The following is a 25,687-nucleotide window of genomic DNA, read 5'->3' as shown; positions in this document are numbered from 1 at the left end:
ACCTCCTGGGAACTTTTATAAGTTTAACGATAAAGAAAACAAGTTTTTAAAATATTTCAAAATTAAAAGAGCGCTTGAGGGCTGCCGACGCGCCTCTCTCCAGGGCCTCGTTCCTCACAGACGCCTCAGCTCTAGGCGGCTGGGGGCCTCCAGCTCCCCCCAGATCTGAACCACATTGAGTTGTGCACATCAAGTGAACTCTGGGCAAAAAGAAGGAAAAGTTCCAAAAGCAATCGTGGGGAAAGTCAGAAGTAAAATAACTGCATGGAAAGCTTTTACAAAAGTGTTTGAAAGTCAGTAAGACTTTTCATAGTTGCTAATAAACTAAAATACTGGCAGGGGAGTAGGGTGCTTTTCTATGTGGGTGTGGTTATACATCCAAGCTTACGTGGGGCAAAAAGGATTAAATGCAGGGGTCAGGGAGAAAATGTTGGTGAGAAAGAGAGCACTCTACTGAAAGGGCATGGGTTCTGTGAACGTACATTTGTTCAACTAGTGAGAAATATCAGACAGCTGGAATGAGTGTGTGCGTGATATACACTCATCACGTGTGTATATATAAAAAGAAACAAGCCAGCCTGCTTTTCCCAAGGCAGGAAGTTTGGGTGACAAGGGTAGGGTTTCTCATTAATTGGTATGAAATGAATAAACGACCACGTCCCACCAATATTCTCAGTGCCCACAGGACACAGCGCAGGCTGACACTTCTGCAGCCACAGAGTCCCTCCGCTCGGAGGACCGTGGGGGCTGCGGCCGTGCTGTGCGCCCCCCACGCCGCCTGGGGTTACTTACACACTGCCCGAGGTCGAGCTGCTGTCCGTGAGGAAGGAGCCGTTGGTCCTTTCCATCTGGGCCAGTCTGCAGGGAAAGCGAGGCGGGCTCAGGGCACACCTGCCACTCGCCCCCCCCCCCCCCCAGGCGATGTCCCAATCCTTGGGTCCCTTTCACCTCCAGGCGGCCCAGGACCTTCTCTCATGGGCGGGGCCACTCCCGCCGCCCTCCACCTAGGGACGGAGCCAAGCGCCCGGCAGTGTCCGGCTGGCCAGCTCCAGGAACCCTCTCCCCCTCTCCTCCCTCACACACCGTGCACCCAGCCGCACCCCTCCCCGGCTGGAGGCTTCTGCATGTGTTTCCATCGGCCGGAGCCTGCCTTTCCCCAGTTCTCCTCGGTGAAGACTCAGGTCAAACGCTACCACGTTCACGGGACCTGCCGGACCTTTTCAGGAATGGCAGGCTCCCAGCACCAAAGATGCCTACTTTAAAATGCTTTTCTGGAGGCTTGTGCACAGCATCAAGACTGGGCTGTATTTTATAATGTTTGGGGCTCAAGAATGAGCCCCACAATAAAGCAGTAGCGTGGATTTAATTACACATCTCCTGAGCCCCCCAATCCCTACTCCCGCTCACAGAAACTGGGTTCCATTATTTAAATGCTGCTGGCACAGTCTTTAGTGTCTCATGGGCTGCACAACCACACCCTGCCCAGACTGACGCTCAGGTCCTGCAGCAGGAGCTCTGCAAGCACAAATAACAGCAGGAGCAACTGAGCACCCAGCTTCCAAAGTAACAGACTCGCAGCTCCTGCAAAACCCAACCCTTGAGTGGACGTACTGAGTGGGCACCTGGGGTGGGCTGGGGAGACCCTGGCATTTCCTCACCGTGTGGCATACTGCTCGATCCTCGAGTGGGTGTCGTCGTGGAACAGCTGGGGAGACTGGGAGGGGCTGCAGGGGGAGAAACAAGCACTGGTTTACTGGGCCGCTGCGGGACAGCTGGGATGCAGCCTCATGAACGGGCTTGCCATGCAAACAGATCCCGGGGTGCAGGGCTGCCCTGAACGGAGCGTTCGGCCATCACCCCCAGTGCCAGTTTGCTGGGCGTGCCCCCGGCGTGGGGACGAGCATACTCACTCAAACTGCTCGGGCCACATACTGATGAGTGTGACAGGACTGCAGAGGGGAGAAGGAGACAAAAGTCACGCAACAAAAGCGTCAGAGCCACTGCAGGCAGCGGGGGAGGGGCCCCTGCACCGTGCCGTGGGGAATCACAAGGGACGGGTCACAGTTTATTCTACAGAGGGCTGGGCACTGGGCATCTCAGGGCTTTTCCCAGATAGCACAGGGTCCTGTTAGAGGGCACCCAACATCCTGCTAAGCACCTTGATGGGAGAAGAAACAATGCTCCAGTGTGACTGGAAACCAGGATACAATTTAATATAATGTTCCACAATGTTCCCAGGGGAGATACATTCCTTTTTTTTTTCCCCACTGGAGAAGGAATTTGGTCAGAGAGGCAAAATTAAATACATTAAATATCTAATATCACATTATATTTTGATGGCAGAGCTGAGCTGCAACAAAATTAAACTTTTCTGCTTTCCTGGCCAATTTTAAATGTAAAAATGCCAAGTCTTGGCCTCGCAGCTGTGGTGAGAAAGGATGAACCCTAGATACTTCCTCCAGTGCCCCAAGCAACATTTCCCGTCCTCAGTGACACTGAAGCAGCTCCTCTGGATCATGAAGAACTTTCTTCACATAACATTTTACCTGGAGGTGCCATCTGTAGAAATGATCAAGTGAAACCTGTTCTGTTTGGGTCAGGGCGTGGGGTCTGCAGACCCCGCGGCTGAGCAGCCCTCTCTGCCCTGGGGCAGCCCAGCCCAGGCTTCATGAAATACTGCCCAGAAACAAATGACCTTAGTGAAGAGGCTAGCTCAAACCCTAACTTTTGTTTTTGGGGGGAGGCATTGGGGCAAGCGGACATTTAAAAGTACAAAGAAAATAAGTTATCTAGATAAATAGCACCTCCTGCAAAAGCTGACATGACTGAAACAAAGAGGAAAGACGTTTAAATGAGCCCAGGCCCCTGCAGCCCTCCTCGTCTGGTTCAGATGCACCGGGGTAAGGTTAAGGGTGGCATTTCCCTGCTGCGAGCACACGCTGCTGTCTACACGGCAAAGCAAGAAAGGGGTGGAACAGCATTCATCTCATTGGGATGAGAAACGAAGATGCTTCATCCTGCCTTCAAAAACAGGCGCTCACCTGCCCTGCATGTGTCAGATCTGCCATGCAACAGATTGACTCTGATGTCCATGGTTAAAGTAGATACAACATAACAATAGAGCAACGTAGTATTATTCAAGAGTCATTCTTTTTACACTGCTACTTTTCATTGCCCCTGGAACATGGATGCTAAATGTCGAGTGAATGACTTGCTATATAATTTCTAAAAATGGGAACTTCTTGAGAGATTGTTTCTAAACACTTTCTGTGAACTTTAAACAATGAAAAACGTGCAATTTTTATCTTAATTAAGATTGGTGAAGGCTTGTGAAGTGGCTTGACTGGCCCTGGTGAAGTTAATCCATTTAGCACAGAAGGATTCACGGAGCTGAGATAAGAACAGCGGGGCAGAAAGAAAGCTGCACGCAAGAGTGGCCCCAAAGAAGTTTTTAAATGTATTTAGAAAATGTCTAAGAAAAGAAATAAAGATAAAAAGAGAACTTCAAGCTTCACTGATTCCAAAGTATTTTGATTTGTAGGGAAGGATGTTAAGTGGTTAGTTTTCTTATTTAATTCTGGAAGGGGAAAGCCAAGGCAATGTCCTCATGGCAGTTGGAATCCATACCAAAGGGGCAGAGAAATGAGGCCACGTGGGCCAGCCTGGACTTAACAGTGTGTGTCCTTCCAGAGCCTGGATTCCCCAGGGCAAAGGGCTGGGCTCTGCGACAGGTTCCCCCTCACGGGAACGCATCCCAGCCTCTCCCGGAGGACCTGGGCCTCTTCTTGCCCAAGCTCTCAGCAGCCCTCGTGCTTTGGTCCCTCTGCCGTCCTCAGTCCCTTTTCCCTAATTCCAGCCCCTCCTTTGAAGGCTCCCTGCTGCTCCCTTCATCAGCTCCAACCCTTTTCTCTCATCATGGCTCTTCCTTACCTGCCCCCCTCCTGCTCTCTCCACTCCCACTACTTCCAGACGGTCTGGACTGGAACTGTCCCTGCCCTGCTCCCACACCAGACACTCGAGCTTTGGGCCTTTTCACCACTCAGGGCTCAGGGCTCAGCTTGGCGCCTCGGCTGTCCAGGCCAGCACCCCTGCTGCCCAGGCTAGCACCATCTAGCACATGGCTCCTGCTGTATAAAAACTTAAAAAGTCACGAAACTCAACTGTTCCACCTCCACCACCAGCAGGGACAGATGTCTATGTGACTTCTTTAAATCTTCTGGGAAACTAACCTGTTTTTTTTTTTTTTTTTTTTTTTTTTTTTTTTTTTAGCGATTTCCAAATTACTCTGGCTAAGATTTCAGCTTGTTTCTCAGGGTTCTTTTCAATGGCACATCCTTTAAGCAAGCCCTTCTCATTTATTTTGAATCCTTTTGTGAAAAATCTGGCATAGATAGGTATAAAACTAATTGAGCAAACCTTAGCTTGGGGCTGTTTACTGCCTTTTAGTAAAAATCCATATTTCTCCTGTGTCCCCTCCATGCATACAAGCATAATTGCTGGACATAGGATAAGATAATGGGTTTTACAGGGAAGAAAGAGAAAGAAGCCAAAGAAAATTCTAATCAGGCTCATAAATAACTTCAACACCTGTACCACTTCACTGGTTTTTCTCCAATTTCTCCTTCCACAAACAGGAGAACAAACGACATCAAATTCTTCACTACTCAACTTCATAAATGGTCACACCAGGATATTAAGTGGCTTCCCCTAGAAAGGGCTTAGCAGAAAAACCAACTATCCACCAAGGCAAGAAAGCACCTTCTCAGATTAAAACAGAAGAAAACCTGCCCCTGTGACTAGTAGCTCATAAATCTTCTCCAGTGCAGATCTTTGTGGCATCTGATTTCATCTTACATGTCTTTGTTTCTTTTTCTGGTCTTCCTCTCCCTGAAAATGCCGGTGTACTCCGTGTAGATGAGCTGAGGCATTTTGAGAGTTATACACACAAACCATAGCACAAATTACCTGGCATGCTTTCTGTCAATCTTTACTTTAACAGAGTCTCTCAGAATAGAATGATTGATGCCAATGGTTATTTTGACATTGAAAGCAAATCATGAAAAACGCTAAAATGAGACTGAAAGATCTACCTGTGTGACTGCTATGAAGGAGGCAGATATTTGGGACAGAGAATGCTAATGGCTGACCAAAGAATGAAAGGGACAGCACACCACTTACTTCAAATCTATCCAATTTCCCCATAAGTTAAAGGTCCCTGTGATAATTCTACGATCCCAGCAGCCAGGCAGAGGTTCTTTAGATCTGATGCCAAGAGGAGCAAAATTCTGGCTTTACCATGGGGTACTCAGCACAAACTATATATATTGGATATTAGAACATATAAGAACTTATCATCATGCAGACTTCTGAAGAAGACAAAAATATACTCATACACAAAGAGAGGATCAGATCTGTATTTCTTTGAGGACTGTAGGTATTTGAACAGCTCTTTCAGTGGAGACTGATCGCTCTTACACAGCTTGATACCAAGCAGTGACCCAAGTCTGAAGTCTTTCTCGTGACCCCTGCACGTGCTATGGGTCGACCCCTTTCTGCATAAATGCCACCCTGGCCTTCTGCACGCACACGCCTGCACACACACACGTGCACACACACACAGCATCACCTCTGCTGGGACTCAGACAGCTACGAAGCCGTTCCTGAACTGGACTGTGGCCCCCCTTTGAACGTCTTAGCTGTTTCACAAATAAAGGGGTGCACTAGCCAAGCCCCAGGCCTTCAGAGCTCTACTAGGAAAACAAATTCAGAAATCAGACCCAAGAGACTCGCCCTCTCTTTCAGCACCTTTGTGATGCCACCTGTCACAGTGCACTGGAATGTTACCATCTTCTGATTACTTATGTCTCCTCTATAAAATAAAATGAACTATGAGTTTCGCAGGTTGAAGAAAGCAAGCTTGACTTCACAACAGACACCCTCAACATGCTTTTCACATTTCTGACTATTTCTCTGCCGTTTAAAGCAGAAATCTTCACTCTTAAACTTGTTTAGCTTCTCTTTCAAAATGATTGGAGAGAATGTCCTTCCCTCTCTAACTGGAATGTCTTTTTTTCTAGAATCTGGGTATTCTGGTCCTGGTTAGCAATAAAAGTTCATTTTTCCCAAGGTTCAAGTACAAGAAATTTGCCTTGGCAGGCACATTTATGCTGATATTATAAAAAGCAGTTCAAAGATTTAAAATCACATCTATTTTTATCTTAACATACAATTGGTTAGTAATTTAAAATTACTTCCTTGCATTTCTCCTGGCTCATTTTAAATATTATTTCTCTTTTCATCCCAGGCTATACATTTTTATTTTTCTTTCCTTTATATTTATAATCTCACAGCAATTGTGCTACCTTGAAACTCTGTTTCACTTATGCTTGTCAGCTCAAATTAAATATGCTTAAATTGTCTACTTTGTATGATGTATAAAGCTATCTCATTTTGCTGTCTTTATCTTCAAGAAGAAAGATATTAGAAATGCAATGTGAGGTTTTGACGAGATTTTAGCATAGATGAATATCTGAAGCAACAGATTAAGTTCTATTCATAAATTTATACTAAACAGATGCAAAAATACGCCAAGTGCAAGCATATGCCAAGAAAAGTAAAACACTCCCCAAAGGGGGAAAATGGAAAGTAAATGGAAGAATGAAAGAGCACAGAATAATTTGCTGCAAGTATGTTGAGAGGAACAGGTGAAGGGCCCGGCGCTGCCCGAGGCATGAAGTTCAGGCACACAGCAAGGTCAGAGGTGGAATTGGGGCTGTGACTGTGTGGAAAGCAAACATGTGAAGACTGATTCCCAGTTTAACTTCCCCCTCTAGAAGGAAATGCAATCCCATGCATTAATTTTACTGTCATCAAGCAAGCTGCCTTGTGTTGCTCACATGAAAACAGACAACGCCAGCTCCAAGCGTTCACCGATTCAACGCTGAAACCACACTTACGTCTCTAAGTTGTCACCTTCCAGAACTGTCTGGACAGGCAGGTAGCCCAGCCGAGGGTGTTTGGCAAAGTATTTCTTCGACCTGAATTTGTTCTTGAGCACCTTTGTGAAGTCCCGAACATCTTCCCCGGACGTCGTCTGCAAGGCCGACACAAGCACACATCTCTCGGTAACATGGAAGGAGGTCGCTACTCACAATAAAATCTGAGCAAACGTAAAGAGGCGCAATGAAAGCCCCACATTTTTGGCATTTTATGCAATTCTGGAATAACGTGCGATATTGTGAAAACACATGGCCATCGGGTCTCAGCATTAAATACAACCAGCATATAGGTTTTATTTTCTCTGAAAAATAAACCATGACTAGCTCTTTCCCTGATGTTTTAAAAATTGGACCACAAAAATAAAATCAGTTTTGGAAATAATACTGGTTGATACCAATCAGTAAAAGAATGAGCATTTGGCTGGCAAAAATGTAGTGGTGACGAAGTGCTCCGGACACTGAGTGCGTGACAGGGGAGTGGCCACCCCGGCTGCCCTGCTCCCACATGGTCAGCTGGCATCCTACCGGGGTCCAGGTGGGCAGCGGCACCGTCCACCCCTTTGTTTTCTCCCAACCATCCACCACATAATTATTTGCACTGCTGGTGAAACAAAATGCTCCTGTTTCCTTATGAATGCCAAGAGGGGAGATTTACTATCATTTAGGGTGAGAAGGGCTGTGGCCTCCCCCAGCACCACCCTCAGGCTGCCCACGAGCCTTCTCCGTGCCCAAGCTTCCTGTGCCCAGTCACCAAATCTAGTTTTAATCCACAATAGGTTATACTGGCAGCAACTCAGTGAAAGAAGGGTTGACGCGAGCTGCCTAGAACTGAATTTGTTCTCTGGCTCCCAGTTGACTGCTCAATATATAACTAGTGGCCTCTTTACAAAATAACATTGGCAAACAGTTTCGTAATAACATAAACCGAGTGTTAAATGATTTGCTTCCCCGCTGCCTGCCCCGCTCCAGTCTTTTCCATCATCAGGAGCTTATTCAGGACTCATACAGACTGTTTTGCACAGAAAAGCTCAGAAAATATAATCATTTTTGAAAACCACTGTTTAACAGTTGAGTTTCTGACTCAACTGCTAAACAGTTTTGCTCCTTATGATCTACTACTGTTCTACCAAACTATGTGTGCTTCTAATAAACAATCAGGGGACGAGACCCACAGAGCAGAGAGGAGGCCTGAATGTATACACAGCATTCATGATGCAAAACTCAATAATTTTCACTTTATTTAAAGACAGAAAAGAAAAGGTCCGCTGGGACAGACCTTTGTTTTCAGGAGCCTTGTCGTCAGATTCACTATCTCAACCCTTTTCCTGCATAATGAGAAGAGACAGCCCTGAGTGTGTGTGTGTGTGTGTGTGTGTGTGTGCGGAGAGGGGGGTTGGGGGGAGCAGGAGGGAAAGGGGCCAGAGCCCCCACTCAGCTGGCTCACCCCAGCCAGCTTCTCTTCTGCCTTACTGACATTTGGGCTCCAACAAATACTTGGGGGAAAAAAACGAGGCACCATTCAAAAGTGCAAGGCCAATTTCAGGTCACATAATCATTCTTTTGCTGAATACATTCAAGACATGCTAAAAAAAAAAAACTGCCAAGAAACAATCCCCATTCCCCATTCCCCCCAAAACTTTTACTTTTAGGAGTAAAAGTTATAGTGGCAGCTGAAATAAAATCAGATTCTGACAAATCTCAAATTTTATATTTGAAAAAAAATTTGTGTATTCTCACACAGAAATAGCACCATTTAATTTCCTCATCAATTTTCATTAAAAGAAAAAAAAAACTACCATCAAAAGTTGTTATATAAGGGCATTAAATTCCCTAGAGCTATATAAAGTTTATGCAATATTAAAAAGTGAAAAGTAATTCATCCAGCTTAGCCTACCTGTAGGCATGCCTAAGAGTTACTTCTGGAGGACCTCTGCTGTTGCTCAGATGTGGCCTCAGTCTCTCCAAGCCCAACTCTGCAAGCAAAATTACTGCCCTCCCCCCTACGTGGGATGTGTCATACAGGGGTAAAAGTCTCCCTGGTGACGTGGGAGAGGACTCCCAGGGATGAACCTGGTCCTGCTTCTGTGGGATTAACAATTTTATCCTGACCAAAAGGGAGGGAAAGAGGTGTAACTAATAAAGTATCGGTGGCAGAGAGAGTTCAAATAGAGTCGAGAAGCTACTCAGGAGGTTGCTCTTACACAAGGTTCAGTAAGACCCTGCTACCTATCCATAACTTGTCAAACCCCAACCAGGACCATTCCAGCCCATCCTAAAGAACACCTAGGGCAATACATAAGATTCCACAAGGGTTCCAGGCACTAGAGTAACTTTCTAGAAACCTAAAACCTCCAGATGGGTCCCTGGACCAGATAAATCCTGAAACTTAGAAGGCCCAGCCTCTCCAGGACATCAGGTAGTTCCATCTCCCTACCCCACATTAGTGACAGCCCCTTCCAACATGAAAATGGCCATAGCTCAGATACCCCTAAAGTGAGGGATGGAAAGATCAAAAGTGATGGTGGAGTTATACAGAGAAGATAGGATTTAACAAATGAATATGATTGCTGAATCATTAAATCGATATTTTAGTCTCCAGTATTTTAGAGCAGCTAGAAATAAAGACCTAAAATTGTGGAATTGTAACCCATGTCAAACTCTGGAGTCTGTTCTACAACTAACTGTGGTGCTGTGTTTTGAAATGTATTGCTTTTTTGCATACATGTTATTTTTCACAAAAAAGAAAAAAATATTTGATTGTGATGATAAAATATTTATTCCTTCTAGCCTCCTATATTCTGGAGCAGCTAGAAGGAAAAATCTGAGAGGATGGTATGGTAGCCATGACAAACTCTGGAAACTATTGCTTTTTTTTTCTTTGCTTTGTATATATGTTATATTATACAATTTAAAAAAGTTAAAAAAAAACTTTTTTTGGGGGGGTGGAGTAACTCGTCCCACAGGAACTAGGAATTACGTTCAGGTAGCGGAATGCAGCTCCTGTGCTGGGGTCGAGCCAAGAAGGTGAATTAAGACCATTTCTCACCAGTAACATAAAAAGATATTTAGACGTGCTTGGTCAAGTTTTCTATCTAATGACAGTAACCTAGTATTTCTTTATTTTCTAGCGTCAGTGATACAGTTTGATAAAAATGAAAATAGTATAATGAATGTAATCAAACTCAACTCTAACATCATGCTAGGTATGATACTTTGTTTTTTAAACAAATAATCATTACCATTGTGTGATTAAGGCGAAATTGAAGGCATCACTCATTACTGCACAAATTATCCAATATTTTAAATTATTCATGCATTTCTTGAAACTGCAAGGTTTCATTTATTGCTGTGAAGAAAGAAAGGATGGCAGAAGATTTTGTAGCTCCCACTGAAGAAATGGGGGGAAATGACAGGAACAAACAAGTCTGTACGTTGTGAGCTGCTTTCTGCACGCACAGGAGGCTGCAGCCCCGCACACAGAGAGCACTGGGCAAGGTCAGCACGAGAGCCTATCGCTGTGGGTGACAGGGGACCAATTCTTCATACTGAAAACTGGTCAATAAAGGGGAAATAAACCCTTCTCCTGCCTTTCCTGAGGGGCTGTACCCTGGGAATCTGCGCTGCAGATGAGGGGAAAAGACTCTGTAGCAGCGTCTCAGCTAAAATGAGCCACAGAGTAGAACAGGGCCATTCTGCCGCCCAGCGAGAGCACGAAGGGTGCAGGCTCCTTTCTAGGGACGACCAGTCCCTGCGGCTGCCTCTCACCCCCCCCAACACCCCTAGGGCCAGGCAGGCTCTGGACCCCCCATCCCCAAGAAGTCCAGAGAGCAGGCGAGGCTGGGCTGCAAAACAGTGTCTAGGGATAGGCATTTGAGTGAAAAATGTAATTTTAAAATGCAACTTTTATGAGTTTTCACTTATAAAATCTGGACAGTGCTTATTAAAGGGGGGGTTGACTTATGCCTGGAGCAGAGTACGTGGAAGGGGCTCCGGGAGTTTCGGGGAGAGCTCTACTCCCTCACCTGGGGGGTGTTCGCCTTATAATCCATTAATTTTATATGGTTTTAATGTATCTTGTATTTTACAATCGAAAGGACTAAAAATAAATCAATCCAGCCACCAGAATTTTGAGAGTTGTTATCTCTGGGTGACTGAATAGCTGACAATTTTATTTATTTCCTTTTTACTCTTTCATCGATGTTTTTCTAACTTTTCTAACAAAAAACATGTTTTATATAAGTAACTTAAAAGCAATAAAAGTGACATTTCTGTATACATTTTTAGAAAATAAGTCTCATGGAAACTTGGCGGCACATTCTTTAAAAAGAAGAGAAATTGCAGAATGAACAGAGACATTTTAGTTCTGTGGCTGTGGCCCCTTTCTCTTAAAGCCTCGATGCTGTTTCTCTTGGGGGAGAAGTGACAGGCTGCCGGTGGGGAAAGTTGGCAGCCCTGTCCATTCCAAAGGCCGCAGCCTGGGAACCTTCTGCATCACACAAGTGGTTATTACAGTCATATGAGAATGCTTCTGACACTTAGAATGCACTCACGGGCCGTGATGGTGGGCTTGCAACCCCGCACTTATACAGACACATGGATAAACAAAAGAGAGTGCCCGAATTATAAAATCCACCCCAGCATAAATCAGGGTCTCCTACCTACCAAGACCCTAATAAAACCCTGTGTAAGCTGCAAACAGAAGAATTTTCCCTCTAGGGATTCTCTTTGGTTGACCGAAAAGAAGATGGTGGAGGAGTTTCCCATGTTTCTTTGCTTCTCTCCTTGTAGAGAAATGCTACTTGCCGTGGGGTGCAGCTCAGAGTTCTGCCACCAGTTTCCTGTGTCTGGGCATCCACACAGGCACATGGGCTACTCTGCACGTCCCCATTTAGATGTCCAGCTGCACAGCCTCATCTGAAACTGCTGACACCTGTGCACGCCTGAGTGTCAAAAACATCCAAGTGTGACAGAAAAGCCTGCCCTTCCCGTGGATGTGACTCACGAAAGTGGCACGGCTGAGATGGAGGAGGGCCTGGGACCAGGAGCCCACCTCCTCAACTCAAAAGGCAGGGGCTGCAGGAATAGAGCTCTGGGATGCAGTCCCTAAGGAGGGGAAGTTTACAAAGACATCAAAGAACTGAGGGGCCCAAACACCAACTTTAATTACTGCACTTTTAACACACAAAAATACCTGCACAGAAACAAATAAAACCATACTAGCTTTTAATCTATCAACAAGCTTTTTGGGGAGATAAATTCATAATGTGGAATGACATTCTTATGCAGTTTCCTAACAAATTCTCCTGGCAGAGTTTAACTGTTAACTACCAATATGAATAAACTTGGGACCAGGAGCCCACCTCCACAGCTCAAAAAGCAGGGGCTGCAGGAACAAAGCTCCAGAATGCAGCTGCTAAGGAGGGGAAGTTTACAAAGATGCCAAAGAAAACAAGCAAGTGCAAAGAGGAAGCTCAAGGTCACGGCCCAGGAGCAGAGTGGCTGACCCCTGCGGGACCCAGCTGCCTGCTGATTTATCTCTAAAATATGAAGCCAGGGTACCACATGGCTAGCGCATACTTCTGAGCAGCACATTTCAATATTGCAGGGCTGAGCTTAAACTTTCCCTCAGTAGTTACTTTTTCCTAAATTGCAAAATAACCTTAGTTTATATTTCCTTGATTTAAGGCGGTTGAAATTGAGGCCCACTTGAATTCCATGGATAGGAGGAAATCAGTACAACAAAGCTCAGGGCTCGCACGCCCTAGCGGGAAATACGAGCCTAAAGATCTGTGTTCATGAACGGCCAAGATGTCAAAAAGAAGGCAGGCAATAAGTCACGGGAAGTAGAGTGAATCTTGTCCAAACATCATTTTCAGAGCCATGGCTCCAGGTCAATGCACTGGACTTCCGGAAAGCACTCTTACCCCTCAACTGCATCCAGTGTTTCTTCGGCAAGGGGTGAGCCCAGACCAAGCCCAGGGTCACAAACACCCCAGAGTCTCTCTCCCCTTCCTCTCCACTAGGCTGATGCTAAGCAATGACAACATCACAAAGTCCTACTCTGCCAGCTAAACTCAGCTACTCCGGGGCTTCAGTTACTCCTGGGACCTCCGCTGCCCCCCCCAAGGCCTCTGCTGCTCCCAGGACCTCAGCTACTCCCAGGACCTCAGCTGCTCCCAAGGCCTCCCATCTCTGCCCCAGTGGCTGCCCCAATGTTTCCATTCTCTGCGGCGTTGGATGCTCCCCAGCTGCCAACCCCCACCCCCGACATGATCCAAGGTGTCCTGGTTATCACATGATAGACCCAGAATCCTCTCTCTCTCTCTCATTTCAAGAAGGAACTCCTTTCACATGCTGGGACATGTAAAAATATCTCTAATTTGAATTGAATTCAGGTTATTTGCAATAGTGTTTAAAGAGAACAAAGACAATTTTAAAAAGATCTGATTAGCATGATCTTCTTATTCCAATAAAAAGAAATTTAAAATCAGAACATCTTTAATATAAAATACAACTATTTTATGAATGATGAACTCTGATTTTAAACATGTAGTGTACACATAACAACTACAACAGATTTTGGCTGGTATCTTTTTCCCTAACTTTAACCACCTGAAATCATGTGCAATAGGCTTGTTGAATTTCTCTCCACATAAAGGCCTTTTCTCTTCTTCATTATATTTTATTTTCTTTGTATTTCCAGTCTCTTGCAAAATGCCTGATAAATAACAGGGTACCCAACCAATAGAAGATTCCAAAAAACTCACCGGCTAATGCATTATATCAGGGCAGGGGGACTGGAATATGAGTAAATTTATCTTATTTCAGGGTGGCGTGAGTGATGAGGGAGACTGTTTAGAAAATATTTCAATTTTTGCTTCCTTTTGGGAGAAAATAATTCTAATAAAAAGCTAATTCATGTAAATCAAATTATTTTTAATAACTGATGAGTCAGTCATGTTCTATTGCTTTATTGTTAAAGAAGGGTTACAGGAGGTAGAAAGATACAAGGAAAGTAATTTCTTTCTCTCTTCCTCTCCCTCTCTTTCCCCTACCTATGCACATGCACGCGCGCGCACACACACACACAAATATCTACCAAAGTGTGTGTGGCATGTACTTATTTTCCCTAATGAAGCTAAATAATCAAATCCATACCACTAACTGGGTATGAATTACTTCCCTCCTCAAAGACCCATTTTCTTTAAAGTGAGCATGAGTCAGCTGAGCTCTTAGAGGGTTTCCAGCCGTGACGTCTATAGTTAGTGTCCATAGCATCCGATACGAGCCAGGTGTGCTTGTAGAAACAGCTTTAGCTAAGGAAAGCGAGACCAGTCAGGAGTCCTGGCTGTCCTAGGGCTCTGAGGGTGGTGGGGGGCACATGCACAGCGCGGGCAGGAAACGCCCTGACTGCATGGCCTTAGCCAGGAGCTGCAGACGTGTACACGGCTGCCGCGGGCATGGGGGTGGGGGCTGCTGACGAAGCTAGAGTTGGGGGCTCAAATGCTAAGTCAGCAGGGGCTGCACTCGCCGAAAGGTGGGCTTGGGTGAATGGAGAGAGAAAGTGGAGGCCATTAGAGCCAACGTGCTCAAGGTTCAACTCACATAGAGCCCCATGAAACAATTCTATTAGGCGCCATCTGGAATATCTGGATGGCCAGGCCTGGGGGGTGGGGGTAAGAGTTTCTTAAAAAATTATTTCCCACAGAAAAGAAAATTTCCATTTCATTTCCCCATCTAAGTGCTTTATTATAGAGATCGTAAAATGCCTCATAAATCATGACGGCTCACCCCATCAGCCTCCCTGCATCTGCAGACAAACATGGTCTAGATAATAAGTTAACAGCTAATATGCTTGACGAAGTATTTTGCGGAGAAGAAATGAGTTTGAAGGTTTGAAATAAGGCTTACAAACTGCAGAGAGCTTTCTCAGACTCAGCTGAGGAAGGAACGTGAACAGGAAGGAGACATGTCAGGTAAGTGATGGAAGCAGTTTCCAAATCCCAGTCGGAGACTCGCCCTGGGAAACCTAAGCATCGAGGGCAAGGTGGGAAGGTCCAGTCCCCTGAATACACAAGCGGTGCTGGCACTTATTATCCTAGCGTCGAACAAGTTCACATTCGAGCTCATTTCTCAGGCAGACATTAAATGAGTTTAGGGATCGCTGGGTGAAAGATGGATGAACCAGAAATAAAGATAACTTAAAAGAGGACAACAAACAAGGACTGTGGGTGCAAAGAAAGGGGCACCTTGGAAATCAGTTAAATCAGGAGTTCATCACTAGTAAATGCAAGTGCATGCCCTGTAAAGACTCGATGTATATATATATGTCTAGTTGTTCTATAAAATGTGGTAAGGTTGAATAAAGGAAATGGACTGCCATAGAGATGATTTATCAGTGGCTGCCAACAAGATCACCAGGCAACTTCAGAAAGGGGCGAAAGGAAGTCACCTATGTACAGCAGTAAACTGCAATCCTACAAAGCACAACAGCTGCCCTGAGAACACTGCATACCAAGGAGAGTGTGGGATAACTTATAGCTTTTATGTAAAAATGGCAGCTGGAGAGAGAACAATGCAGGGTGCCCGTGATTCTCACACATGCCCTCTGTATCCACCAAAGAATTCACGGCAGCTGCACGATTCTGGAGGCAGAGATGGGAGGTTTGAGAACATCTTTCCACGAGGCTCAGTTAATGTCTTTACTCTGAAAACCTCATGATGCTGGTTTGGTTTCCTCGTAGAAGAAAGGAGATACTGAAATGGATACAGATAATGTGCTCACTTAGCAATTACATTCCCCAGTGCAAAGCGCCAGCCGGCCAGCGGGCACCTCAACAAGCCGTGTGTGGTTTGGATACTGGTCATTTGTCCTCAGAGGTGACAGCTCTTGTCAGCCCGACCCATGCAACAGCTTGGAGATATACGTCGGAATGTGGTTAAATGGGAACTGTTAGGTTGTATACATGGTAAGACAATAAAAAGCTTTTTTACAAAAATCCTTGGGACTGCAAAAACAGTGAATCCTACAGTAAACTGTGGGTATAGTTAATAGTACAGTTACAGAACTGTGCATCCATCAACTGTAACAAATGTACCACACTGGCGTAGGGTGCTAGCTATATGGTGGCATACGGGATCCTGTATTTTATGCATGATGGTTCTGTAAGCCACAACTTAGAGAAGTTCAAAAAAAAAGCCAACATTTTAAACTCACAAAGCTGAGGACCCAGTTACACAGGACTTGAGATGCCACTACTGAAAACTGCGTTAAGTAAAACGTTAGAGGCAAGAACTGGGGTCCGAAGCCAGTGAGGGCAGAGGAGAGCCGAGAGGTTTACAACGTGATAATATGTAGGAAGTACACAACTCTGCTGGAAAATAACTTGGTACCAAGTATTCTGGCCATAAAAATACTCACATTTATTGACCCAGGTCATGTATGCAATGACTAGACACTTTATCCTAAGGAAATGCAACTTATACAACATGTTGAGAAGAGCTATCTTCACAAAGACATTTTTGAGAGTGTCATTTACAATATCAGAAAATTGAAAATAGGATGAATACCTAAATTTAAGGGAATAGTTAGATAAATTATAGTAATCCACTCAAATACATACTAACTAGGGAAAACTACACTGGATGAAAACTTGGAGGAACACTTATGATTCAAAAGGTTTGGTGAAAAAAGCAGGATCAAAATGACAAATACAAAATGAATAAAATCTTAAAATCAGAGACATGGAAAAATTGGAAGCTGGTATATTTGGGAGCTAGACGTAAGGATAGTTGCCATTTTTCACATTTTGGCTACTGTGAATATAACATTTAACCGTGAAAACTTTTTAAATATGCCTGAAAGAAATGTGATTTCTCCACAAACAGATTCATTTTCAAAATAGGTTGGTGTGAGCTCTTAAAGCTTTTGCTACCAAGAAAGTTTAGTTCAAAATCAGGACACAAATAAAAGTTTGATAAGTTAGTGTTCTGGAAAATTCCAATTATTCTGTAAGGATAAGACAATCATACATAAATGTACTTACTGAAAAGAAAGCAAAACACAACAAAATATGGTTAAGGAACCTTATGTGATACTTTTCTTCTAGAAAACTTAAGTCTAAATAAACTGAGGAGAATTTCAGATATCAGCGAATCCCAAAGCAATGTAGTCAATAACCAAAGACCCAAAAACAAAAGCCAACACCAGTGGCCCAGTACTCACAGGTATGCAATATTCCACCATTGGGTAATGCAACTTGTGACCTTTGGCTGTTCGTCCAGAAAAAAAGCAGCTCTGGCAGACATCGTAGTTAAAATGTTTTAGGCTCCTGTACCTGGAGAGGGGGAGAGGCGGTTATGGCTGCAGCCTGGTCCCACCTACCAGCCGCATAAGCAACCTCATTCACTCAAATCACTTTGGAAATAAAAGGCAGCGATTTCCCCCCAAATGTGGGATCTACTTAGTATCTGAGCTACAAATCAGGACAAAGAGAATCTTGAATTTCACATAGGAAATTAATGAAACCACTTTCAAGGTAAGAAAAAAAAAAAGATTAAATTTCGGGAGCTTAAGTCTCTAAAACAGGCTTCCATGCACTTGATGGGAAGTCAAAGGTGCCATGCCAGAAGAATTTTTGTGATGTCTGAATGTGAATGGGGAGGAGAGAAAGCCACGTTTATCAGCTTGACATCAACTTTTAGAATTTCAATTACATAGTGAGAAAGCAATCTCTAAATTCCCTCAACAGGCATTATATTTTACAAAGGCGTTTTTATATTTCTTTTAAACTAGTTGTCAGAAAAAGATTAAATTAAGAAATATCCAGGAATAAAGAAGCAAACCAAGTAAAACCTTGATCACAATGCACTCTCTAATGGAAACAGTGTTTTTAACTCTCTCGCATGAGATTCTCACACAGCATGCACCCACGTTCATTTGTGGAATCTTATTTAGGGGAGTGAAGCCCTAGATGTTAAGTTTCCCAGGGTCTGAGTAGAAAACACCTTCTCCTGAGCCCTCTGTGTTTACCAAGAACATAAATGCAGGCATACATTCTGAAAACAAGACTGAAAAATACTGGACTAAGGATGAAACTAGAAACAAAATGTAAGGTTAAATGAAGTTAATACTGAAACTATTCAATGTTGAGCAGCTTCTAAAATGACCTGCTAAATCACTTACAAATTGATCTGCAGAAAGTCACTCTGCATCCCTTACAGCAGCTTAGTCTGGCCGGGAAGCCCCCAGGCATGAAACAGTTTGCCACATTCGCAGTATTTCTTGGCCAAGGGGCACGGCTGACAGGCTCAAAGTGCCGCTGACTTGCTCCCTTCAAATGGCACCTGCACCTGCCCAGTGTGTACCTGCCGCTTGCAGCCACCTCCCGCCCTGCTCAGTAACTCAGCCTTGGTTACTGGGCAGTGGGTTCTGCCAAAATACTGCTTCTTGGTCTCTCCTGCTGCGGAGAGGAGCAAAGCAACACAAGGCAAGTTTCAGCTGGGGGTAGGGTCTTGTTGGGCTCCCAGGAAGTCCCCAGAGGGTTTGGGGTTCCCAGAAGGGGAGAAGTCCACTCCCTCCTCCTTCCTGGAAAAGGGACCTGACAGCCAAAAGAGCTTCCTCATTAGCATGAGGTGACCTTGAAGATGGAGGTGACCAGTTTTGGGTGGCAGTGCAGAGAGAAAGGGGGAGCGCGGGACCCAGGCGGAGACCCCAGACCCACCTGGCACTGCCTACCTCTGGATTTCTCTTACATGAAAGGAAAATAATCTCTAGCTGATTCACCCCATTACTGAGCAGCTGGATGTGATCCCAGCTGAAGTCATTCCCAGCTCAGAAAACATTCCGTAAAGCTAAGATTTCATTAAAATTTAATTTGGAAGCATTTAAAGAAAAGCTGTCACAGTATTTATAAAAGTTCAGAGAAAATAATTGCATGTCTAAAGCAGCAGCTTGCTAGGAGCTGGCTGGGTGAAGCCCAGGGTCTCTGGCGCAGATGTCACTGTCCTCAGTCCTGCATTTGGCTTTTGCTTCTTCCTTGGAGCTGCAGAGAAAGAGCTGTTCCTCTACTTTGAGAGCTGACCAGACCTCCTCTCCCTCGTCCAGGCTGAAACCCTCTGGAGTTTCCACCTGATGGGGCACTGTGGTGACCCCCAGGCACTGTGACAACGCCATGGGGATGACAGAGGCGGCTCACTCCTACCGCTGCCTGCTGTCCTGCCAAGTGCCAGGCCTGCTGCTCATGCAGGGACCGCCCTGCTCAGTCCCCTGAGGAGACTGAGGGTATCGTGATGAGCATGCACAGTTCATGCAGACCACAACAGGCAGGCCACAACAGGCAGGCTGCGCCACGCAGGCCACGCCACGCAGGCTGCGCCACGCAGGCCACGCGATGCAGGTCACGTGACGCAGGCCACGCTACGCAGGTCACCACGCAGGTCACGCCATTCAGGTCACGCCACACAGGCCACGCCACGCAGGCCGCACCACGCAGGCCACGCGATGCAGGTCACGTGACGCAGGCCACGCTACACAGGCCACGCCATGCAGGTCACACCATGCAGGTCACACCACGCAGGTCATGCCACGCAGGTCACGCCACACAGGCCACGCCACGCAGGCTGCATCTCGCAGCTGCGCAGGCCCCCAGGACCTACAACTGGTGCGGCCCTCCTGCCACTGCACGCTGCCCTCCCAGCCTCGGTGGCCCCGGCCATGTCTCTGTCCACCCTCGTGCCTTTCTCAGGGCAGCATCCGTGGTGAATTTGATGGTGGACCTGGGAACGTAACTGCACGAGCTCAATGCTGGCATTCTCTGCCCTTATGACGGCTCGCGAGTGCTCCTCCTGTCAATGCCTTCGGCTTACTTGAAGGCAGAGAATCATATGGTGAGCGCCCACGCACCCACGGCCTGCTTCCCTAAATCTCTGGATTGCCACCAGTTGCTGCGGGTGAACGATGCTTTAAGAAGTGACGCTTTAAAGGGGCAGTCGAGCACGACCTGCGTTTTGAGCCTGGTCCACGGCACATCATGGGAAGGAGCAGGGGCCATGGGAGACAGTTTTGGACAAGCCCGACGACTCTCCCTGGGTCCCATAGCCTGGACGGTTCCAGCGGCTTCATGTCACCTTCTGCCCACAGAGTAATACATTTTTCTCTAACAACCAATATCCTAAATCAACTGCTCTACTCAGCATCATCTGATTGCCTTCTAATGTCAAATCTCTCCTCTCCAAAAATTGTGCCTGCTATTAAAAAACCATATTGATCAAGAATGTGAACTCTGGAGGAAAAAAGCTCTACACGTGAACCCTGCCTGTGCCTTCTCTTACTACTGGACCTGGCGAGCTGTCTGGTTCCCACATCTCAGTTCCATCCACGTGAAGCAGAGATAATATCACTCTTACAGGGCTTTACAGAGAGCAAATGAAATAACAAATGCAGGATGTTTTTCCACAGTGCTTGGCATACAGTAAGTGCCCAATAATGACAGCTAGCTTTAGCTCTAAGGATGCTCTCTCCTCTGGACTGCTTTCCACTGGTGCTAGCCATTGGCCCCATCCCAGCCATTCCCTCTTCCCGCTGCCCACCTCCGTCCCCCAGGGCCTCTCCCATTGGCGGCCCTGGCAGCTGCCGCCCTGGAGCTGTGCCTTTCTCATCAATTCTCTAGGGCTTCCCCTTGGCTTCTGCTGGGGCTCCTGACCTTGGCTCCAGGCTTCCGCTGACCTTGCTTCGTCCTCATCGGATCTGCCTGTCCGTCCTCTCACGGCCCACAGCCCCTACACTTCAGACAGATGCCCCAGTGGGACCACAGGTTACGGAACAGGGAGCTTTGTTCTATTGCCAACGGTGGACATTCTCTGGAGGACAGACCATGCTGTTCCAGCTTCATTTATTCAGGACCTTGGGTCTCTAAATGATGACAGCAGGGGCTGGCCCCGGGGGCTGGACTTGCAGGGGGAGGCTGGCCTTCTGAGCCCGTTCCTCTTTAGACCCGAGTGAACAGGAATGTAGGAAATCCCCGGGTCACTGCTGAGCGGCCCTATGCTGCTTCACAGCAGGTTTCCAAATTGGGGGGGGTGGGGATGTAGTCCCCAGATTCCTAAGAGGACAGAGTCCACGCCAAGAGGTGCAGTGCATGCTGGCCCCAGGAGAAGAGGGGGCAAGGAGCAGCCAGGGCAGGCAAGACGCTGCAGCTCGGCACACTTGGGACCCTGCAGACAGTCTGCTCTGCAGCCACGAGCGACGAGTCCGAAACACCGTCACCCTCAGCCTGGGCCTGAGCTCTGCTCCCATTCTCAGTAGGGTCAGCCTACTTCTCGGGGAGGTGAGCAGAAGTAACAAGAAGTAATTTGGTCACTTCTCAGAGTTCCAGTGTTGCTCATTGAGTCTGATCCCCCAATTCCAGCAGGGCCAGGCAGCTACAGCCAGTTTATGCAAACATCAGGCCCCGACATTTCTGTGGGGTCCGGAGAACTTTCTGGTCCTGGAGCAGAGTAGGGGAAGTAATGATACTAACAACGTGAAATAAGCTTGGTGAAGGGCTGCAGAAAGAGTCTGCTTGGGCTGGAAATAGGTGCTGCCAACTCCAGTTCCCTGGCAGGCAAGCTCCCGTGGGTGCGCGTGGGGCAGCAGAACAGCACGTCCCCCCAACCCCCGGCCCTCAGTGGGAGCCTCACCTGAACCCCACGATGGGGCACTCTTTGCAGATGTTGCATTTGGCCTGATGCTTGGCCGTCTCAGCTGCGGCCACCCGGTGCAGGACAGGAAGCCACACCATGGACTGAGGCTCCAGGTGCATCCAGTCTATGAACTCCTTCACGCTGATCTCCGGCTTGTTGTTATTCTGGTGGGAAACAAACACATGGAAAATGAAGAAGCTGTCTTCTTTCGCACTGCAGTCAGCGCCGAGACTCACAGCCTTCCAAATATCTGGACAGAAGTAAAAGGAACGTTTGCTGAGCCTCCCGTGCGCCCCAAGGCCCCGCCCTGCCTGAAGCCCCGCCCACAGCCCCCACAGCCCCGCCCCATACCACAGCCCGGCCTGGAGCCCCGCCCACAGCCCCACCCCATTCCACAGCCCCGCCCCGGTCTGCCCTCCCCCGCCCCCACAGGTCCACCTGCTGGAAGCAGCTGCGCACGCTGGGCTCGATGTTGCTGCCCCCGAAGGCTGCCACCTCGCCCAGCTGCCGGGGGATCTGGATGGCATCGTGCAGCAGCAGCCCCAGCTGCCTCTGGTCGCACGTTTCCGTCGGGCCCGCCACCTCTCTGAAGAGACCTGCGAGGAGAGCGGCGTCAGCTGGGCTGCCCCAGGTCCCTTCCCCAGGCGGGCACGGGGCGTGGGGCTCGCACAAGGGCGCGCTACACTGCTGGTCTCTGCTCCACGCCCTGCGCACTCCTACAGCCCTACACGCCCCCACGCAGAGACCCTGTGCCCATTAAACCCACACTCCCCCCACGCTGGACCCTCCAATCTACTTCCCACCCCTGCACCTATTCCCGCTGTCTCACATGGGCGCACTGGTCAACCCTGGGCCTATTGTGCCTGGTTCTTTAGCTCAGCACAATGTCCTGGGGTCCCTGCCTGTTGCGGCATTCCTGTTTGTGGCTGAATAAATTCCAACCCGCCTGCCCCCCTGGTCCAAGGCACGTCCCTAGCAGTGGAACTGCCTGGTCACTTGCCAACTCTACATTCAACTTTCTGAGGACCCCTTTAGGGTTCTCTTACTTAAAATACGTCTTTGATTCAACTATCATGGTGTACTATTGGGATAAAACTACCCACAAAACACAGGGAAACAAGATTCCTCAAGCATTCTGACATATTTCTAGGTTCTCATAAAAGTTTATATGTTCATGTTGCAGCTGGAGACAAAAGCAGTCTCCAGAGGCGGGGGCTGGGCAGAGGGGAGCCTCAACCCAAAACCTGAACTCCACCTCAGGCATGCAGACAGGTCTTCAGAAGGATGGTTTGTGAAGGTACTTTTGATGAGACAAGATGCCAAGACGTTCTCAACAAGAGAACTAATCAAGGGTGTTTTGGGGAAGGCACTGACAGGGAGGGCGGGGTCAGCAGGGCACCTGGACGTTGGCCATTAAAAATCAATTTTCACATGGATTCCAACTTATCCAGGAAGGCACCTGTGCGTGGAGCTTCAAGAACAAACTGCCCTGAATGTTAACTCGAACAAAGGAAATACTAACGAGGACACAGTCTAATGTCACGGGAGAAATCAAAACTGGAGTCAGAACTGTGCAGAACAGCAAAGTAAAAAACCAAACAAGACCCGGGAACATTTCCAGTCTCAACACTCCCAGTAAAGATTTAAGGATTTCTACCTAAAAGGTTTCTTAATTAATAAAGCCCTAAAATGGCATACTTTGTGGATTAAATTAAATACTATATATTTTCATGACAGGGGTTTCTGCTTCCCTTTGCATAATTTTAACATTTCGTGTTGAATAACAGAGCGATTTGCTGATATTCGCAGAAAGCGTGTCCATGACGGCACCAGGAAGCATGTGTGATTATGCATGTGGAGATAATGTTATCATGTGCGAGCACATGCATGTACATGGAGGACAGCCTATCCTTTATGTGGAGTTTTTGCAGAATTTTCTTTTTGCTCTATGGCTGCAGCCATCCTACGGCACGGCCACACTTCATTCTCTGATATCCAGCTTGAAGAGAAGGAGGTGGGGTCCCTGGCTGGGAAAACAGCTCAAGCACACATTTCTCAGATTCACGACAAGCTCTGGGGTTGAGGGTGCGCTGGTTTTGGGGCAAGTTCAGCCCCCTCTGATACCAGCATCCCTTTCAGAGAACGTAGCCTCCACGTGCACGCGGGAGCGGGCAAGCCCCCAGTCCAGGTCACGGGGGGCACCCCTCTCCAGGCCCAGTGCCCTGAGGCTCTCCTTGGCAAAGTCTCACTTTGGAAATCACACCCCTTGACAATTATGTCACTGAAGATTATTTCAATTCAGGGCAAACAATACAGATTAATTCTCGATAAACAGCCACAAAACAAGAGTCTGTGGAAAGCTCTTCCGCCTGGCTTCAGAGGCTCCCTCCAGGCAAGGGGCTCCGGGATCCGGCAATCAGCTTTACATGTCACAAAAATCCACACCCCTTTCCAGTGGCAATCTTGTAAACCATGTTTAAAACCAAGCCACAGGGTTCTAGACCTGAAATTCAAAATCCAATAACCTCACAGCAATCCCGGGAAACAGAAATTTTTTATGGATGTATATTCCTGTAAGGTACAGAACTTACTAAATTTTCAGGGCTTGGGACTAAGTGGCTTCTTGCTTTTCATCTCTCTTCCTTCATGACTTAGCCCTCCCCTTCTCCCCCAGATGTGGACGTATCTGCAAATAATTATCTGGGATTGTGCACAGCAGCAGCTATTACCCATGTTTTATGGGCCAAATTAAATCACAGCTCTTTTATCGTAGAGAAGAGTTTGAGGATATCCAGCAGTTCCTGTGCTATCTCTACACGCTTTTCAATGGATCACCTCACACAAGACAGGAATTGCTAGCTTCCTTTTGCAGTTGAAGAAAGTCTGCTAAGCCCTAAACGATTAAGTGTGAGTAATATCACATCTTGACAGGGACTCAGAGTGGACGCTGAGTGGACAGCCGAGACCTGGGGACAGGGACCCTTCATTAGTCGGCAGCTATAGGGACAGCACTGACCCGTGTGGTGACTATAACAAACATCATAAAATCAAAAATCTCACTTTTCATTTTGCCATGACTTCGAAATATAATTGTTTAGGATTACGGTCCAACTATGTTTACAAAACATTCTAGTCCCTCTTAATGTCCTTTTAGGCCTGAGGAAGAAAGGACACAGGAATTGAAAACACCTCTCACTTCGGAGTGAGAAGTATCTAGGTCAGATTCTCGCCCCACCACTCACTGCTGGGCAGCTGGAACCAGACGTGGACCTCAGGGCCCTAAATGGACATCACAGTGCCCAGACCACGGGGCGGTTATTCCTGGGACTCAGCGAGCTGTAATCTGTGGCTGGTTCTTACTCCATGAAGGCACCTCGCCTCCCGAGCCAATCGTCAGCTTTCATCCCGCACAATCCAAAACCCTCTGCACTGACCCCTTGTCTCCTGTCCATGCGTGGCAAGGGTTAAAAAGGGGAGGGTACCACTTATGGCAGACCATATGAACTAGGTCCCCCAGTTGCTATCATCACTGATACAATTGAAAGTATTACTAGGATTGGGGAAGGTCTTACATACATCTGTATTTTTCCTCCAAGAGCCCTTTCGAGAGAGACATCAATCCAATCTTGAGACTCTGCACTCTGATTTTTCCAGTCCGACCTCTGCAATTATAAGGACCCCAGTGAGTGAGCTGTATTTAAAACCGTGTACACTGTATTAATTATTTCTGAGTATCTATTTTCTTGACGGTAAGCCATTAAAAAAGAATTACATCTGGAAGGAAAACTTCTTTATTTGAGCTTAGCTTATCTATGCATTTCATAACCAATTAATGTTAAACCAGTGCTGTAGTTTCCGTGATATATTTTAATGACATGTTTAAGCTACTCCAGAAGAACTGGCAGTCTAAAGTCAGCTTATGCACAGTACATGAACTAAGAAGAAAGAATGAAAGCAAAGGGAAAGCGATAATGACAAAGTTGAAACTAGTTCATTTTTATAAATGC

The 25,687-nt window shown here is 46.8% G+C and overlaps 1 protein-coding gene across 3 annotated transcripts in view; it reads right to left on the bottom strand.

The window, feature by feature from the left end:
- UTRN (utrophin) overlaps window positions 1-25,687 on the bottom strand; it is a 440,716-nt gene that overhangs the window by 13,222 nt on the left and 401,807 nt on the right. For 2 of the 3 annotated variants that reach the window (XM_077143388.1, XM_077143387.1), the window contains 8 exons: window positions 25,257-25,342; window positions 22,119-22,276; window positions 21,678-21,844; window positions 17,224-17,335; window positions 6,957-7,093; window positions 1,911-1,949; window positions 1,659-1,724; window positions 793-858 (listed from right to left, as the gene is read on the bottom strand). In XM_077143388.1, the coding sequence (XP_076999503.1) occupies window positions 793-858; window positions 1,659-1,724; window positions 1,911-1,949; window positions 6,957-7,093; window positions 17,224-17,335; window positions 21,678-21,844; window positions 22,119-22,276; window positions 25,257-25,342 (831 nt within the window). The remainder of the gene's footprint in view (window positions 1-792; window positions 859-1,658; window positions 1,725-1,910; window positions 1,950-6,956; window positions 7,094-17,223; window positions 17,336-21,677; window positions 21,845-22,118; window positions 22,277-25,256; window positions 25,343-25,687) is intronic. The other variant, XM_077143386.1, reaches the window with a different exon arrangement.

The sequence above is a fragment of the Tamandua tetradactyla genome, chromosome 25 (assembly GCF_023851605.1).
Source record: "Tamandua tetradactyla isolate mTamTet1 chromosome 25, mTamTet1.pri, whole genome shotgun sequence".
Lineage (NCBI taxonomy): Eukaryota > Metazoa > Chordata > Mammalia > Pilosa > Myrmecophagidae > Tamandua > Tamandua tetradactyla.
This window is presented reverse-complemented; position numbering and strand designations above follow the sequence as displayed.